This window comes from Polypterus senegalus, chromosome 16 (genome assembly GCF_016835505.1).
Source record: "Polypterus senegalus isolate Bchr_013 chromosome 16, ASM1683550v1, whole genome shotgun sequence".
NCBI classification, from domain to species: Eukaryota; Metazoa; Chordata; class Cladistia; order Polypteriformes; family Polypteridae; genus Polypterus; species Polypterus senegalus.
In genome coordinates this window covers 19,520,941-19,539,170 of record NC_053169.1, presented here as the reverse complement: position 1 = coordinate 19,539,170, position 18,230 = coordinate 19,520,941, and the positions used below count along the sequence as shown (strand labels likewise).

At 44.3% G+C, this 18,230-nt stretch overlaps 1 protein-coding gene across 2 annotated transcripts in view; it reads right to left on the bottom strand.

Moving 5' to 3' along the window:
- mrpl2 (mitochondrial ribosomal protein L2) overlaps nt 1-13,744 on the bottom strand; it is a 29,979-nt gene extending 16,235 nt beyond the window's left edge. The window contains exons 1-2 of one of the 2 annotated variants that reach the window (XM_039738941.1): nt 13,639-13,744; nt 9,909-10,020 (exon numbers count right to left, since the gene is read on the bottom strand). In XM_039738941.1, the coding sequence (XP_039594875.1) occupies nt 9,909-10,007 (99 nt within the window). In that variant the 5' untranslated portion in view covers nt 10,008-10,020; nt 13,639-13,744. Of the gene's footprint in view, nt 1-9,908; nt 10,021-13,505; nt 13,592-13,638 lie in introns of those variants that run through there. The other variant, XM_039738942.1, reaches the window with a different exon arrangement.
- Between the last annotated feature and the right edge of the window lie 4,486 nt (nt 13,745-18,230).

Sequence of the window (18,230 nt, the reverse complement as noted above, 5' to 3'; positions counted from 1 at the left end):
AATGGAGTAGAGCTGCAAAGACGTAGGGGGCGGAGTTTCGTGTGACATCATCACGCCTCCCACGTAATCACGTGAACTGACTGTCAACGCAGTACGTAGAAAACCAGGAAGACCTACAAAAAGCGCTTAAGAAAACATGCATTATATAATTGAGAAGGCAGCGAAACAATAAGAAGCGAGCGAGTGGCATATACTACCATATTCATGAGTGCTGCTGCCTCGGAAAGAAAGCAAGGTGTAAAACTAAACTTTAAATTAAGTTCATAGACAGGCTACCGCTGGCGTTTCACATGCCCACAGGTAATGCGGGATACAAGTTTAATGAGAGGACGCAGGATATAAACGAGAGTTTTCATCACTTTATAACTAAGTTAAAATTGTAGGTGAAGGGGTGTGCTTATGCAAATTCCGAGAGACTGTGTTTGTGGGGGATTGACAGTTAAGGCGGGTGGGGGAGTCACGTCATCATCTCCCCTCCCATTGACCTCAAGTTAATACACACGCTGTCTCTATAGAGTTTCTCCACACTGAATCCTCCAGGCACTACTTACAAAAGGTCACATTGACAAGCGTGTTACGCTATTTTTAAAATCTTTCCTTTTCTTAGCACAAGCACAGCTGAGAAGCTTCGATGCATGTGCTCCATAACGCGTTGAAAAATAATGCATTTAATCACACTTTGCATTACAAGCAAAGGGGAGCTTTTGTCAATGCATGATTTCCTGGTACACGGATTACATTGATCAGCACATCCCGATTCATTTTACCCTCGCACCACCTTAGTTTGAGAAGAAGTATGAAAAAATATGAGGTTAACACCGAAAAACAGATCACCAATTCAAGCTTTATGAATAATCGATTCGCCATCAATAATTGTTTTGGTAAAGCCATCCTCCTTCCATTTTATAATTTTTCCCGCCACTAGCCATGATTAAATGAACGGTAAAAAGTAAGAGCGAAGCGAGGGTGACTTATTTAGGCAGGAATATATATGACAGCAACACTCATGACAATGTCAATCATGTTACGTTATTATTAAAATGTTTCCTTTTCTTTTTCATTACTTCTTTAACACACTACTTCTCCGCTGCGAGGCGCTGGTATTTTGCTATATATATAATATATGAATGACCTCCAAAGAGCGCTGAGACTTTTGATATCATGAACGTGTCTGCAAAACTGGGGTCTCCTGCCCAGCAAAAGTCGAGCAGCCAGCGCAGCGTGCATAGCTGTGCCGGCCTTTGAGACGCTGACTGCGCTTCTGCCTTAAGTCAAAGTGAGCACTTTTAATTTTTTTCATCCTCCCCCTGCGCTATAGCCCAGACAAGTGCAAACACGGGACCCCTTTTCTACACCACGGCAAAATAATATTAAGGCGATTCACACTTTCTTTTGCACGTATACGATTATCAGGTCCTCAGCTCGGATTATGAACACACGCATACGAGTGGAGGACTCACAGTGCCATCACAGCCGATTAATGGCAGGGACGTCTCACCAGTCTACACAAGACCCACCGTGACTGTCGCCAAAAGGCGATCATAACGTCAGCGAACACATCTCTCTATACTATATAAAAGAAAAAGGCAACTTTCCTTTCTTTACACCTTTTTTCCTTTTATCCCAAACCAAAGCCTTTCTCCTTAACACGGCAGAGGACACAAAAATAATTTTCTTTAATTGCCGGTAAGGCACATTACCAGAGGCACAAATTTGAACGTTCACATAGAAAATGTAATTTCTATACCACAGCCGTCGTGTAGCGCCTTTCAAAAGGGATCTACTACCGAGAGATGATCCATATACATTTTAGCTGCTGTTAGTTACTTACCTGTTGTGTTACACCATCTTTAAAATGTAGTTTACCCGCAACCACTCCAGTAGTGCTCAATGTACCTGTACTTCTTAAAACGTTAATGTTTTACTGTTTAATAACTTAGACTATATTTCATTATTTTTCCCTTGCACTCAGTGACCAAAGCTATACACACACATATAGACACATACAAACATACACACAAGTATATGTATATATATATATATATATACACACACACACACACACATACATACATACACACATATATATAATTTGTGTGTGTAGATATGTATATAGATATGTAGATATGAAGATATGTATGTGTATATATATATGTATATTATATATATACTAGCAAAATACCAGCATGCGAGAAGTAGTGTGTTAAAGAAGCAATGAAAAGAAAAGGAAACATTTTGAAAATAACGTAACATGATTGTCAATGTAATTGTTTTGTCACTGTTGTGAGTGATGAGTGTTGTTGTCATATATATATATATTTACACACACACATAAACATATATATATACATATCTATACATACACACATATATACACACAAATACATATATATATATATACATACACACACACACACATATATATAAACATATATATACATATACATACATATCTACATATATACACACACAGCTATTTCGTATCAGTGCAATACGCTGCTTGTTAAAACGGATAACTCCGCTCTTACGTGCAAGTCTGCGTGGATATTATGAACTATCGTATTTGTTCAAGTTCTATTTAAATTTTAAATAGAAGGAATTTTTATTTAGTCGACAGAAATATCTTTGGTAGGAATGGTAAAAACAGACAGGAATATTATTCCTGAATAAATCAACTCAAACCTTAAACAACTTATAATATTTTGCTCTCCATAAAAATATATCCTGTCTAAATTATACAAGTTAGAAATAAAGTAAACATTAAAAGAACAAACATTCAAATTTCTTTACTCTTATGTAATTTTATATAAAAATAAACTTAGATTTTAAATATCCCAAAAGATTTTGCTCTCCATAAAAATATATCCTGTCAAAATTATACAAATTCAAATATGAACATGCTGCATAACAAAACCTGGAAATATAAATAAAATGTGTTCCTTTCAGCAATAACAAATCAAATCATTCAGTTGTCTTTGCTCATATGTCATTTTAGAGCTGGACGCCTGGCATCTTTTTTTGGCCACAAGTTCGTTTCTGTTTGCTGTGAGGTTCTGTGTTGTGGAGATTCTCAGGATGGATTGCAGGTGCTCATCAGTGAGGTGACTCCTGTGTGCTGTTTTGTTAGTCTTTATCACTGAGAAGAGCTTCTCACACAGATATGTGCTACCAAACATGCACAAGGTTCGAGCCGCATGTAGACGGACTTTTTGTTCTTCAAAGTCACCAAAGCGCCGTGCAAACTCAGTGCGCTCAGTTTATCAGCAAAGTGCGTGTTGGGAACACCGTAGTGACGACTTGGTTTAACATTACTTGGCAACAGGGAAAGTGGGGCAAATTGCACTGGTGCATTTGTGTCTCCCATAAAAGCAGCTTCACTTGAAATCACTTTGTGATTGTGCACGGGTAAAACGTCCGCTGAAGTGTCAGATTCTTATTTAATTATTCTGCTTTCTGTATCTTCTGCATTGCATTCAGGTTACCCTGATGTTTTGTCTCATAGTGCCGTCTTAGATTAAATTCTGTAATTACAGCCACATTAGCTCCACAAATGAGACACACGGGTTCAGTAAACATATACTCAGCCTCCCATCGCTTTTAAAGGCTCTATTTTCAGAATGAACTTTTCTCTCCAGCATCGCGTGAGCTAGCCGCAATAAGTGTTCGCAAGGCAGCTGAAGCGCTGCATTATGGGATCTGTAGTTTATTGTGTTACCAGCGCTTCATATACCTGGGCCATTAATAACAATAATACAGTATATAAAATGATCTCGGGCGGATATAATTACACGCCGTGCGGATGTGGCCCGTGGCCCTTGAGTTTGACAAATATGGACTAAATAGAACTTGAAAAGATATATTTTTGAAATGTGATCGCGCAATTCAGATAGAGTTGACGCACTACAGCCTGCATCCTCCCCTCGCTCTTACTTTTTTACCGTTCATCTAATGAATACACTGAGTATGGCTTTACCAAAACAATCATTGATGGCGAATAAAGTATCCATTATTCGAGTATGTAGATCGGATATATATATATATATATATATATATATATATACCAGCGTATCGCAGCGGAGAAGTAGTGTGTTAAAAAAGCTAGAAAAAGAAAAGGGAACATTTTAAAAATAACGTAACATGACTGTCAATATACAGTATTTGTTTTGTGAGTGTTACTGAGTGTTGCTGTCATCAAGGATTTGATTATCATTATTTCTTTCAATCAGGTTCGTATTTGTAGGATGTGTTGTGTTCAAGTTACATTCCGTGTTTGTCAATCGTTGTAAAGATGACAGGTTTCATTCATCGATTAGTTTCTTACTGCATCAATAAACAGCTCGTCTTCTTCTTTATCTGAGACCTGACACACTGCATGCACGGTTTTTTTTACACTGTCTTCCTTTAGCGGGACATTGACTTTTCCACCGTGTGCTTTGTTTCCGCAGTAGTTGGATTTATGAATATGCTTATCAGGCGCTTCATATTTTTGCTGCCTTTTCAATTGTGTAATTCGGTTTTGTTCAGCGCTCTTTGGAACTGTTGCTTTTATCTGTGCACTCGTCAGTTCACGTGAGCCACTCGGTGTACATGCATCGAAGGTTCCCAGCTGTGCTGGTGCCATCTCGTGCTATGTCCATGGCTGTATTTAATGTTACCTTAGTCCTGGCACTTAAAACTTTCTCTCGCAGTTTTGCTGAGTTTGTGTCAAACACCACCCTGACCATCTCATCTTCCTCTCCATAAACACAGTCCTTCACCCGTGAATATTTAGTGGCAGTTTGCTATTGGATTGCCGCTGACGGACGGCCTTATATGGGCAGGCACTAAATTACAAACGCCAGCGGCACCCTGTCTATGAACTTAATTTAAAGTGTAGGTTTACATCGTGCTTTGTTTCCGAAGTAGCAGAACTCATGAACATGGTTGTATATGTCACTCGCTCGCTTCTTATTGTTTCGCTGCCTTCTCAATTATATAATGCATGTTTTCTTCAGCGCTTTTTTGAGGTCTTCCTGATTTTCTATGTGCTGCGTGATTACGTGGGAGGCGTGATGATGTCACACTAAACTCCGCCCCACGGCGTTGAAGCTCATCTCCATTACAGTAAATGGAGAAAAAGTGCTTCCAGTTATGACCATTACGCGTAGAATTTCGATATAAAACCTGCCCAACTTTTGTAAGGAAGCTGTAAGGAATGAACCTGCCAAATTTCAGCCTTCCACCCACACGGGAAGTTGGAGAATTAGTGATGAGTGAGTGAGTGAGTGAGTGAGTGAGTGAGTGAGTGAGTGAGTGAGGCCTTTGCCTTTTATTAGTATAGATGTATGTATGTATGTGTATATATATGTATATTATATATATATGTGTGTGTGTGTGTGTGTGTGTGTGTGTGTGTATATATATATGACAGCAGCAATCCAAGCTTTGAGAAAACAGTAAAAAGGAGGCGTGTCAGACGTGGTGGTACATTTTCTGATGCAGCTACCGAAAACAACTTTGTGACGCTGCCACCAAATACACAAAACAATTACTTTGACAATCATGTTACATTATTTTTAAAATGTTTCCTTTTCTTTTTCATAACTTCTTTAACACATGACATCACAAGTGACACGGGTATTTTGCTATATATATATATATATATATATCACAGCGACACTCATAACAGTGACAAAACAATTACATTGACAATCATGTTACGTTATTTTCAAAATGTTTCCTTTTCTTTCTCTTTCCTTCTTTAACACACTACTTCTCCGCTGCCTAAGCGGGTATTTTGCTATATATATATATATATATATATATATATATATATATATAGATAGATAGATAGATAGATAGATAGAGGTATATATATATAGATAGTTAGAGGTATATATATATAGATAGCTATGAGAACAACATAGATAGATAGATAGATAGATAGATAGATAGATATGAGAACAACACTCATATCAATGACAAAACAATTACATTAACAATCATGTTACGTTATTTTTAAAATTTTTCCTTTTCTTTTTCGTACCTTCTTTAAAACACTACTTTTCCGCTGCGAAGCGCGGGTATTCTGCTAGTATATATATATATATATATATATAAAATGTTGAGGCCTGTCCAATTGTCAGGCAACTGCTTGTAAAATACTGGAACTGGAACCCTGATCTTGATATTGTGTTATGCTAAGGCAAAAAAAAAAAAAAACCTGTGCTGTGCTCAGGAGTTTCTTACATTAAAGTGATCGGCAAACAAAGTGACATGGTGGAAAGAAAAAAACAGACTGGCGACATCTGCTGAGCATCCAACACATTGCAAAGGCAGATGACGTCTTGAAGAACTCCATAATAGGAAGAGGAAGAAGAAGACGACGATGAAAAAGAAGTACACCGGCATCTGCTGAGTGTCAAGTGCAGGAACAACAAAGGTGGAGAAAAGCATGCAACAGGAAGTCCACGTGTAACTACTGGGACTAGAACCTTGATCTTGATCAAAAGTGGATACGTTCTGGAAAACCGGAAAAAGTATCGGGTAGTGGCAACCTTGGCAAACTCACCTGCAGTAATAGGTTTATTATGGCAAAGTGATCTGCAAACAAAGTGACATGGCAGAGAGAAAAAGACAACCAGTGACATCTGCTGAGCGCTAAGGAAATTGCAGAGAATAATAATGTGATGAAGAACACCATCATAGGAGGATGAAGGAGAGGATTAGAGCCATCTGATAAGCATCAACTGTGTGAAACGGGATGCAAAATAACAAAGAAGGAGACATGCATGTGACCGGGAGGCCCCATATTTCACTAGTAGGTTTAAATATTGCATTTCAAATTGACCGCTGCCTACAAAAATAATGGAGGGTGGCTGGTCTATAAATGGACACTAGAGGGACTCACTGAGTCATTACCAAGGAGTATTCACTACAAAAAACTAAACAAGAAGAAGTGCAAAACTAGCATGCAAAGTTAATATTTAGAGGAGACTTTCTGTGATGAAAGAAAAACATGCCTTAAAATAACCAGTGAAAGAAAATGTCTTCCGAATACGCAGCAATGACTGTGTCTTTACAATTGAATAACATTATGCTGTTCTCTTTCGCGGTGGCACGGTGGCGCAGTGGGTAGCACTGCTGCCTCACAGTAAGGAGACCTGGGTTCGTTTCCCGGGTCTTCCCCGCATGGAGTTTGCATGTCCTCCCCGTGTCTGCGTGGGTTTCCTTCCACACTCCAAAGACATGCAGGTTAGGTGCATTGGCGATCCTAAATTGTCCCTAGTGTATGCTTGGTGTTTGTATGTGTGCCCGCCCTGCGGTGGGCTGGCGCCCTGCCTGGGGTTTGTTTCCTGCCTTGCGCCCTGTGTTGGCTGGGATTGGCTCCATCAGACCTCCGTGACCCTGTAGTTGGGATATAGCGGGTTGGATGATGGATGGATGGATGTTCTCATTCGCTCAGGTAAGCAGGTGCTTTCTGACTTGGAGGTCCCAAGTTAGCAGGCAGCCTCTCATTGTCAGGATGGGAAAGAGAAAGACAGGAGGGTCCCGAGCAGTTACTCGCCGGTTCCAAAGGTGGACGAAGAACAAGTGAGCATGCAGGACAAGCAGAGAACACCGAACAAAACAAGGTCAGGAAATAAATGAGCCAACGTAATTATGACAAGCTACTGCATTTACGGGGCCCAGAATGAGAAAAGATCAGGGAGAAGGGCAAAGATAATAGAGCGTTCAGTGTAATCCTTATGGTGAAATCATTCAATGTAAATTACTAAGGAAAATGGCCAACGAGGCAACTGAAGGATATATGTGAAATATGTGAAATCTACTAGCCATCACTTAACTGAACTGAAATGTTTGCAGTTTTTATACTAGACTAGCCGTCCCCCACGGCTCACCCTGCATAGTAGTGAAACAGGACAGTGAGGAGGGTCCTGCCCGGCTCCCCACTCCGGACATCACGTAAACCCCTCCCCTCGGCCCGCAGCCTCTGTCTCTGATTAGCATGAATATATTGCTCCAACAAACGAACTAGGATTCTTAGCGTGATGCGAGAAGTCGCAAAATTAACCGCAAATTTCAAGCAAATTTTAGAAAAAAAAAACGATCCAAATCTTGAAGTAGTTCTCTCGTTTGCTAGCTAAGCAGATGTAAGATACGGCCCGAGGCTGGCGCGTGAGTGAGAAGGGCCCCGCCTCCCTCCCCTTGGCCCTCTGCGTGTCTCGGATTCGCACAAATAAATTGGTACCGTAAGCGAACTGTGATACTTAGCGCGATGAGAGAAGTCGCAAAATCAACTGCAAAGTTCAAGCAAATTATAGAAAAAAACCTGATGTAAATCTGTTAAGTAGTTCTCTCATGAAACGCAGACAGACAGAGATGTGGGATTTTATACAGTGGTGTGAAAAACTATTTGCCCCCTTCCTGATTTCTTATTCTTATGTTTGTCACACAAAATGTTTCTGATCATCAAACACAAAAGACCCCGGGACAACGTCTAAAGAACTGCAGGCCTCACTTGCCTCAATTAAGGTCAGTGTTCACGACTCCACCATAAGAAAGAGACTGGGCAAAAACGGCCTGCATGGCAGATTTCCAAGACGCAAACCACTGTTAAGCAAAAAGAACATTAGGGCTCGTCTCAAATTTGATAAGAAACAGCTCAATGATTGCCAAGACTTTTGGGAAAATACCTTGTGGACTGATGAGACAAAAGTTGAACTTTTTGGAAGGCAAATGTCCCGTTACATCTGGCGTAAAAGGAACACAGCATTTCAGAAAAAGAACATCATACCAACAGTAAAATATGGTGGTGGTAGTGTGATGGTCTGGGGTTGTTTTGCTGCTTCAGGACCTGGAAGGCTTGCTGTGATAGATGGAACCATGAATTCTACTGTCTACCAAAAAATCCTGCAGGAGAATGTCCGGCCATCTGTTCGTCAACTCAAGCTGAAGCGATCTTGGGTGCTGCAACAGGACAATGACCCAAAACACACCAGCAAATCCACCTCTGAATGGCTGAAGAAAAACAAAATGAAGACTTTGGAGTGGCCTAGTCAAAGTCCTGACCTGAATCCAATTGAGATGCTATGGTATGACCTTAAAAAGGCGGTTCATGCTAGAAAATCCTCAAATAAAGCTGAATTACAACAATTCTGCAAAGATGAGTGGGCCAAAATTCCTCCAGAGTGCTGTAAAAGACTCATTGCAAGTTATCGCAAACGCTTGATTGCAGTTATTGCTGCTAAGGGTGGCCCAACCAGTTATTAGGTTCAGGGGGCAATTACTTTTTCACACAGGGCCATGTAGGTTTGGATTTTGTTTTCTCCCTAAATAATAAAAACCATCATTTAAAAACTGCATTTTGTGTTTACTTGTGTTATATTTGACTAATGGTTAAATGTGGTTGATGATCAGAAACATTTTGTGTGACAAACATGCAAAAGAATAAGAAATCAGGAAGGGGGCAAATAGTTTTTCACACCACTGTGTATATATATATATATTATATAAAATCTATATATATACACCATATTTACTCGTGTACCACACGCACCCTAATTTCTACAAAGAAATCACGAAAATCATTTTGCCCCGTGTACGACGCGCGTTGTGATTGTATAGGAAGCGTTTAGAGAGATAGAGAGAGCCCAAGCGAAGAAGTAAACATTACAGAATTACATTTCCTCGTGTATGACATGGACCTAATTTTCTAATGCAAATTTTTGGGAAAAAATATGCATGTGGTACACGCATAAATACGGTATATATGTATATATATATTATATTACAGTATATATAAAGAGAGAGATGGCAAAAATGAAGACAAAACATAATTACAGTAGAGCGCCATGCAGGAGTCCTAATCAGAGGCCACAAATTCAGTAGCTTGCGAGTTTCCTAACCTGTACGTAACCACTACTTACCTGAGAAAACACGGCCAGAGTGTGGCACCGGCCTCTTACACCTGAAGAAATGTTCAAAGACAGGCACCCAAGAGCCTGCGTGAGGGCTGCCACTGCCATGATGAGGTGCCCACTGCAGAGAAAGCAAATCACACATCAAGAAGAAAGTAGCAACATGGCTTCATTCAGCCACAACAGCTTGTTAACATTACGTGGAACTTATGGAGTAAATGTGCTAAGCAGAAAGCACTTAAACACAGAGCTGTGGAGTCGGTAGATAAATCCTTCGACTCCTTAGTTTCCGGTACTTCAGACTCCGACTCCTCTATTTAATATCCTAATGTATTTTAATATGTTGAGTGAAGGAAGGCAACATGCACGTCGTCATTTAACCACAGAACTACTGGCTAGGAAGCTGACTCTCTACCATACTGGCCAGTTTAAACAAAAGACAAGAACCCCTGAACACACATCAGGCCACAGCACACACCTCCACCTCCATCATTACACTTGTTAAACACATTATATCTGAAATAAAATGAAAACCCTTTTTGTAATGTGCCATAATCCAGATTCCAATGTCAGGTTAACATATAACAGCTCAGCTGAACTTCACACTATTAGTAACACAACTCGGCTTTGCTCAGCTTTATTCTTACATCAGAGAAGTACTTCATTAGGACTGTGCTGTTTGTGAAATGGGACATCTGAACTTTTGAACTTGCTGTGTTTTTTTTTTTTATTCATTACAATTTAAATTTATTAGGAGTCGATACATTTTTGCCAACTCCAGGTACCCAAAATCGTCTCTGACTCCACAGCCCTGGTTAAACATGAAACAGAAAGCCATGTACAGCACAAAGGGTGCAGCTTGAAGTGCTTTACAAGATGGCAAACAACCATTCTAAGAAAAGACCAAACAAATCAGAAACAGACCAAATCAAGAATGAATAAGTGACACAGAAAAAAAACAGAAGAATAAATCAATAAGCACTTACGTAACAAGAGGTTTATACACTCACCGGCCACTTTATTAGGTACGCCTGTTCAAATGCTTGTTAACACAAATATCTAATCAGCCAATCACATGGCAGTAACTCGGTGCATTTCGGCCTGTAGAGATCATCAAGACGACCTGCTGAAGTTCAAACTGAACATCAGTGTGGGGAAGAAAGGGGACTGAAGTGACTCTGAATGTGACATGGTTGTTGGTGCCAGGCAGGCTGGTCCGACTAGCTCGGAAACTGCTGATCTACTGGGATTTTCACACAAAAACATCTCAAGGGTTTACAGAGAATGGCCAAAAAAAGGGAAGCCATCCACTGAGTGGCAGTTCTGTCGGTGAAAATGCCTTGTTGAGGCCAGTGGTCAAAGGAGAATGGACAAACTGGTCTGAGCTGATAGAAAGACAACAGCATCTCAAATAAGCACTCGTTACAACCGAGTTATGCAGAAGACCATCTCTGAACACACAACACGTCAAACCTTGGAGCAGATGGGCTACAGCAGCAGGAGACCACATCGGGTGCCACTCCTGCCAGCTAAGACCAGGCAACTGAAGATACAATTCACACATGGGACTCAACAGAACTGGACAACAGATGACTAGAAAAGTGTTGCCTGGTCTGACAAGTCTTGATTTCTGCTGCGACATTCAGATGGTAGGGTCAGAATTTGGCATCAACAACTTGAAAGCATGGCTCCATCCTGCATTATATTAACAGTTCAGGCTGCTGCTACTGCTGCTGGTGGTGGTCTAATGGTGTGGGGGATATTTTCTTGGCACGATTTTGGGCACCCTTAGTACGAAATGAGCTTCATTGAAATGCCACAGCCTGCCTGAGTATTGTTGCTGACCACGTCCGTCCCTTTATGACCACAGTGTGCCCATCATCTGATGGCTACTTCAACAGGATAACGTGCCATGTCACAAAGACCAGATCATCTCAAACTGTCAAACATGACAATGAGTTCACTGGACTCAAATGGCCTCCACTCACCAGAACTCAATCCAGTGGGGCAACTTTGGGCTGTCGTGGTTCAGGAGATTCGCATCATGGATGTGCAGCTGACAAATCTGCAGCAACAGTGTGATGCGGTCACGTCACTATGGACCAAAATCCATGAGGAATGTCTCCAGTGCCTTGCTGAATCAGTGTCATGAAGAATTATGGCACTTGTGAAGGCAAAAGGGGGTCCAACCGGGTATCAGCGAGGTGTACCTAATAAAGTGTCCGGTGAGTGTACAGGTAACAGAAAAAGCAGAGTTGTTCTATCTAGATTTGTGTTCATGTCCCTATAGAGACGTCTATCAACCTGACCTGACAGAGAATTCCAATGCTGTGGTCAGAACAACAGACAATGCACAATAAAGAAAGGAAAAAGTCCAATAAATCATTATTGGATAGAAAAAAAGAGACATTCAAAATAAACAAGGTAGACAGATAAAGAACCGATGGCAGATGCTTTATTATATTATTTAGCTTAATCACGACTTGTTCAATACTCTTACTGCTCCTCCAGAATGAGATATGGATAGCCTGATATGAAAGACACTATGAGTGAAAGAGCCAGAGAAGGGCAGCATGGGGGGTGCAGTGGTGTCCTGGGGGCTCCCTGCCTGGAGTCTGCATGTTGTTCATGTGTCCGAGTGAGTTTCTTCCCACAGTCTGGATGCTGGAGGAATGTGTGTTGCTACACTGGCCCTTGATGGGTGTGTGTCTGTTCACCCAGTGATGGACTGGTACCCTGTCTAGGTGTACTGTAGATCCAAGCCTTGCACCCAGTGACTGCTGGGATAGGCTCCAGCTGCCCTGCGACCGCAGGTCAGGAAGATGGATGAATAGGCAGACGCATGTGAAAGGCACTATATGACAGAAAAATGACACAATAAGTGATCTGAATCTGTTTTGAATAATTACTAAAATTATTTTTATTATTGGCCCTCCATAATTTTTGAGACAAAGATACGTTTTTTTTCTTGAGTTATCGCTCTGTTCCACAGCTTAAAATTACAAAATAATTCAGACGTGATCAAAGTGCAGGTTGCAGATTTTAACTTAAGGGTACTTGCATACATTTCGGTCCCACCACATAAAAATGACAACAATGCATTATGGAAGTCACTGCACACGGCAGAGGCAGACAACCTACTGAGCATTGCCAATTGAGTGAGGGCGGCGACTAAACGCTGTGCTTTGAACAGGAACTCCTAGGCCGAGTGGCTTTTCTAAGATGGGGCTCCGAGGATGAGTTCGCCCTTCAGGGTCCCATTTTCGGCTGCTTTCTACCTCCTTACACCCAATGCTATCCTATGAAGGGCTGGTCATCTCTACCCTGCGCTGGCACACCCGACGGGCGTTTGGGCTGACCAGTGGCTGCCACTTGTCCCGTCCACTTTCCTTACTGCTTTGCTCCAGTTGCGAAGAGAAGCTCGCAGCCCTCTGCTCAAAAAAAAAGGATAATATAACTAGAATACTGTAATTAATATATTTAACCAATCTCTGTGTCAGAAAGAAACTGTAAAACGTATTTGATTTACAAAATAAACCCGCAATAAATACATTTGATTAGGATATTCAGTGTACAACAGTTTTTACTGCGCGACAAAAAAAATACCTTCAGGAAACCGTCCACAACTGAAACTTCCTCACTGCGTTCTGAATCTCGAGTTAGCGGTGGAATAAGTCGTTGTGTGTGCAACTGTATGTTTAAAAGAAGCGTTTCTGATATAAAGACGAGCCTCGCTTACCCCGTGTCCGTAGGTCACACTTGCATCTTCGCAGCGGTAGAGTCGCGTAATTATGACGTCAAATCTCGGCGCAAATCCGCTCGTCTAGTCCACCAATGAGAAACATGCTGTAGAAGAGCGGCTTGCCAACTTATTCTTAGCTGTCAAGTTTCTCGAATGACACTGTGGACTACGGCACCGGCAACACGCGAAAAGATAGCATTCCCTTTTACAAGAGTCCGGCTGTAGCCACGCTGATTTTCCTCGACTTCCACGGGCGGAGAAGGACTGGGACAAAACATACCATTTGGGACGGGAAGAAAGCAGACACGCCGCCGCCTGGAAACGAAGTCCTCGGCTACAGTACAACGTGACACGACCAGCAAAAACGCTTGTAAATGTTAAGACATTTATGCCGTAATAACTGCTAAAAAATCAAAGAGCTTTGGCGTATTCACCCATTTCCTAGGGTCGATCGCTGATCGCATACAAACACTGATCAGCGCTGCGCTCGGCGCGTCACGTCTGTGCAACTCTTGGCCAGTGTGGAGGAGGCGCGCGGAGTGCTTGTGTTCAAATCAGGTCTAACTTTCTTATTTCTCGACTGATGTTCACAGTTTTGTTGTGATTGTTAGTCATGTCCTTATATTTATAAACAATGTTCTAATTAACGTGGGGTATTGTTTGTAAAACGTTATGTTAATACAGTAAGCAGCATGAAGCAGTGACGGTATGAGTCGCAATTAATAAATCTAATCTGTTGTAGCGCAATGGATGGGTTTCTCTGCTCTTTGCATGGCTGTTTGAGGTGGCTCGCTATTCTTAAATGTACTGCTCACCTTTTGCCCCACTGGTTGGAAAAGAAACCAGAAACTGGCTCTTGGGACGTGGAATGTCACCTCTCTGAAGGGGAAGGAGCCTGAGCTAGTGCGCGAGGTCGAGAGGTTCCGGCTAGATATAGTTGGACTCACCTCGACGCACAGCTTGGACTCTGGAACCAATCTCCTTGAGAGGGGCTGGACTCTCTACCACTCTGGAGTTGCCCCCGGTGAGAGGCGCCGAGCAGGTGTGGGCATACTTATTGCCCCCCGACTCGGAGCCTGTGCATTGGGGTTTACCCCGGTGGGCGAGAGGGTGGCCTCCCTCCGCCTTCGGGTGGGGGGAAGGGTCCTGACTGTTGTTTGTGCGTATGTGCCGAACAGCAGTTTGGAGTATCCACCCTTTTTGGAGTCTCTGGAGGGGTTGCTAGAGGGCATACCTTCTGGGGATTCCCTCGTTTTGCTGGGAGACTTCAATGCTCACGTGGGCAATGACAGTGAGACCTGGAAGGGCGTGATTGGGAGGAATGGCCCCCCCGATCTGAACCCGAGCGGTGTTTTGTTATTGGACTTCTGTGCTCGTCACGGATTGTCCATAATGAACACCATGTTCAAGCATAAGGGTGTTCATATGTGCACTTGGCACCAGGACACCCTAGGCCTCAGGTCGATGATCGACTTTGTGGTGGTGTCGGCGGACTTGCGGCCATATGTCTTGGACACTTTCGGGTGAAGAGAGGGGCGGAGCTGTCAACTGATCACCACCTGGTGGTGAGTTGGCTTCATGGTGGGGAAGATGCGGTCAGACCTGGTAGGCCCAAGCGTGTTGTGAGGGTCTGCTGGGAGCGGCTGGCAGAGTCCCCTGTCAGAAGTAGCTTCAACTCCCACCTCCGGCAGAACTTCAACCCGTCCCGAGGGAGGTGGGGACATTGAGTCGAATGGGCCATGTTCCGTGCCTCTATTGTTGAGGCGGCTGACGGAGCTGTGGCCGCAAGGTGGTGGTGCCTGTCGTGGCGGCAATCCCGAACCCGTTGGTGGACACGGCGTGAGGATGCCGTCAAGCTGAAGAAGGAGTCCTATAGGACTTTTTGTCCTGTGGGTCTCTGGAGGCAGCTGATAGGTACCGGCAGGCCAAGCGAGAGCGGCGGCGGTTGTTGCTGAGGCAAAACTTCGGGCATGGGAGGAGTTTGGAGAGGCCATGGAGAACGACTTTTGGACGGCTTCGAGGAGATTCTGGTCCACCGTCCGGCGTCTCAGGAGGGGGAAGCAGTGCAGTGTCAACACCGTATATAGTGGGGATGGTGCGCTGCTGACCTCGACTTCGGGCGTTAGGGTGGTGGGAGGAGTACTTGAAGACCTCCTCAATCCCACTAACATGCCTTCCAATGAGGAAGCAGAGCCTGGGGACTCTGAGGTGGGCTCTCCCATCTCTGGGACTGAAGTCACCGAGGTGGTCAAAAAACTCCTTGGTGGCAGGGCCCTGGGGGTGGATGAGATCGCCGGAGTTCCTTAAGGCCCTGGATGTTGTAGGACTGTCTTGGTTGACACGTCTCTGCAACATCGCATGGACATCGGGGACAGCGCCTCTGGATTGGCAGACCGGGGTGGTGGTCCCCCTCTTTAAAAAGGGGACTATAGAGGGATCACACTCCTCAGCCTCCCTGGAAAAGTCTATTCGGGGGTTCTGGAGAGGAGGGTCCGTCGGATAGTCGAACCTCGGATTCAGGAGGAACAGTGTGGTTTTAGTCCTGGTGCGGAACAGTGGACCAGCTCTTCACCCTTAGCAGAGTCCTGGAGGGTGCATGGGAGTTTGCCCGACCGGTCTACATGTGTTTTGTGGACTTGGAAAAGGCATTCGACCGTGTCCCTCGGGGAATCCTGTGGGGGTGCTCCGGGAGTATGGGGTACGGACCCCTGATAAGAGCTGTTCGGTCTCTGTACAACGGTGTCAGAGCTTGGTCCGCATTGCCGGCAGTAAGTCGAGCCCGTTTCCAGTGAGAGTTGGACTCCGCCAGGGCTGCCCTTTGTCACCGATTCTGTTCATAACTTTTATGGACAGAATTTCTAGGCGCAACCAGGGTGTTGAAGGGGTCGGTTTGGTGGACTCAGGATTGGGTCACTGCTTTTGCAGATGATGTTGTCCTGTTTGCTTCATCAGGCCGTGATCTTCAGCTCTCTCTGGATCGGTTCGCAGCTGAGTGTGAAGCGGCTGGGATGAGAATCAGCACCTCCAAATCCGAGAGCATGGTCCTCAGCGGAAAAGGGTGGAGTGCCCTCTCAGGGTTGGGCGCGAGATCCTGCCCCAAGTGGAGGAGTTCAAGTATCTCGGGGTCTTGTTCACGAGTGAGGGAAGAATGGGCGTGAGATCGACAGGCGGATCGGTGCGGCATCCGCAGTGATGGGCTTTGCATCGGTCTGTCGTGGTGAAAAAGGAGCTGAGCCGTAAGGCAAAGCTCTCAATTTACCAGTCGATCTACCTTCCTACCCTCACCTATGGTCATGAGCTATGGGTAGTGACCGAAAGAACGAGATCGCGAATACAAGCGGCTGAAATGAGTTTCCTCCGCAGGGTGTCTGGGCTTTCCCTTAAAGAGAGGGTGAGAAGCTCAGTCATCCGGGAGGGGCTCAGAGTAGAGCCGCTGCTCCTCCGCATCGAGAGGAGTCAGATGAGGTGGCTCGGGCATCTGATCAGGATGCCTCCTGGACGCCTCCCTGGTGAGGTGTTCCGGGCACGTCCAACCGGGAGGAGGCCCCGGGGAAGACCCAGGACACGCTGGAGGGACTATGTCTCCCGGCTGGCCTGGGAACATGGGATTCTCCGGAAGAGCTGGAAGAAGTGGCGGGGAGAGGGAAGTCTGGGCCTCTCTGCTTAAGCTGCTGCCCCCGCGACCCGACCTCGGATAAGCGGAAGAGAATGGATGGATGGATGGTTGGAAAAGCACGCGACTTTGCAGGTTTGCCATTGATATATGCGTCCGTGCCACAGCTGATGTATTGTCAGTTTATATTTTGGTGACTCCTGGGTCGTTACACGGCCCTCCCGCTGAAGTCGCGTCCCCATCAACCGCTTCCCACTCCTTGCAACGGCGCACAAACTCGTTGAAATCTTCTCTCTCGCTTCAGTCGTGCAGCCGGTGGGTGACAAGCAGGAATTATGAGTGCTGTGTTGTCACCTGGCACAGCTGGGGTGTTGAGTGCTGCGCTGTCATGTGGTGTTCAACGCTGATCAGCTGTAAAATCAAGCAGGCAAACCGCCTTGTCTGGAGATGCAGATGTACTGGTCTCTCGGTTGTTCTCCTCCACTGAACCGGAGCTGCAAACTGCATTCCTGGTCTTGATCTCGGCTCCATCGCCTTTACGATCTGCCTTCTCCTTTGACGGTGTATTCTTACCACTGGCCCTGCTTCTCAAGGCTCACTTGTGGTCACTGGCAACTCAACCTGCCACACTTTTCCCAGCACTACCCAGACTAATGGACCACAGTAGATGAAGTAGTGGTGGTGGAGCTGCATACTGTAGGAGACAGTCTCTTAGCTATCTTCCTTTCTATACTGCTGCTGCAAGCCATGCTCCAGATTACGGATTTGAGCCTTGAAACTCTCCGGCAACTCCTCCGAAGTGCCAAGCAGGTCCATTTAAGGTCTCCGACGCACTCTGCTAAGAAGGATCTGTAGGTCTTCTCATCCCACCCATGACACCAATACAGCATAGGCGCCACAAGGGATGGATTCTCAGCTCTTTGGCGACGCTTGCAATCCTTAAAAGGCCTGCTCACCTTTTGCTGCTCTAGTTGGA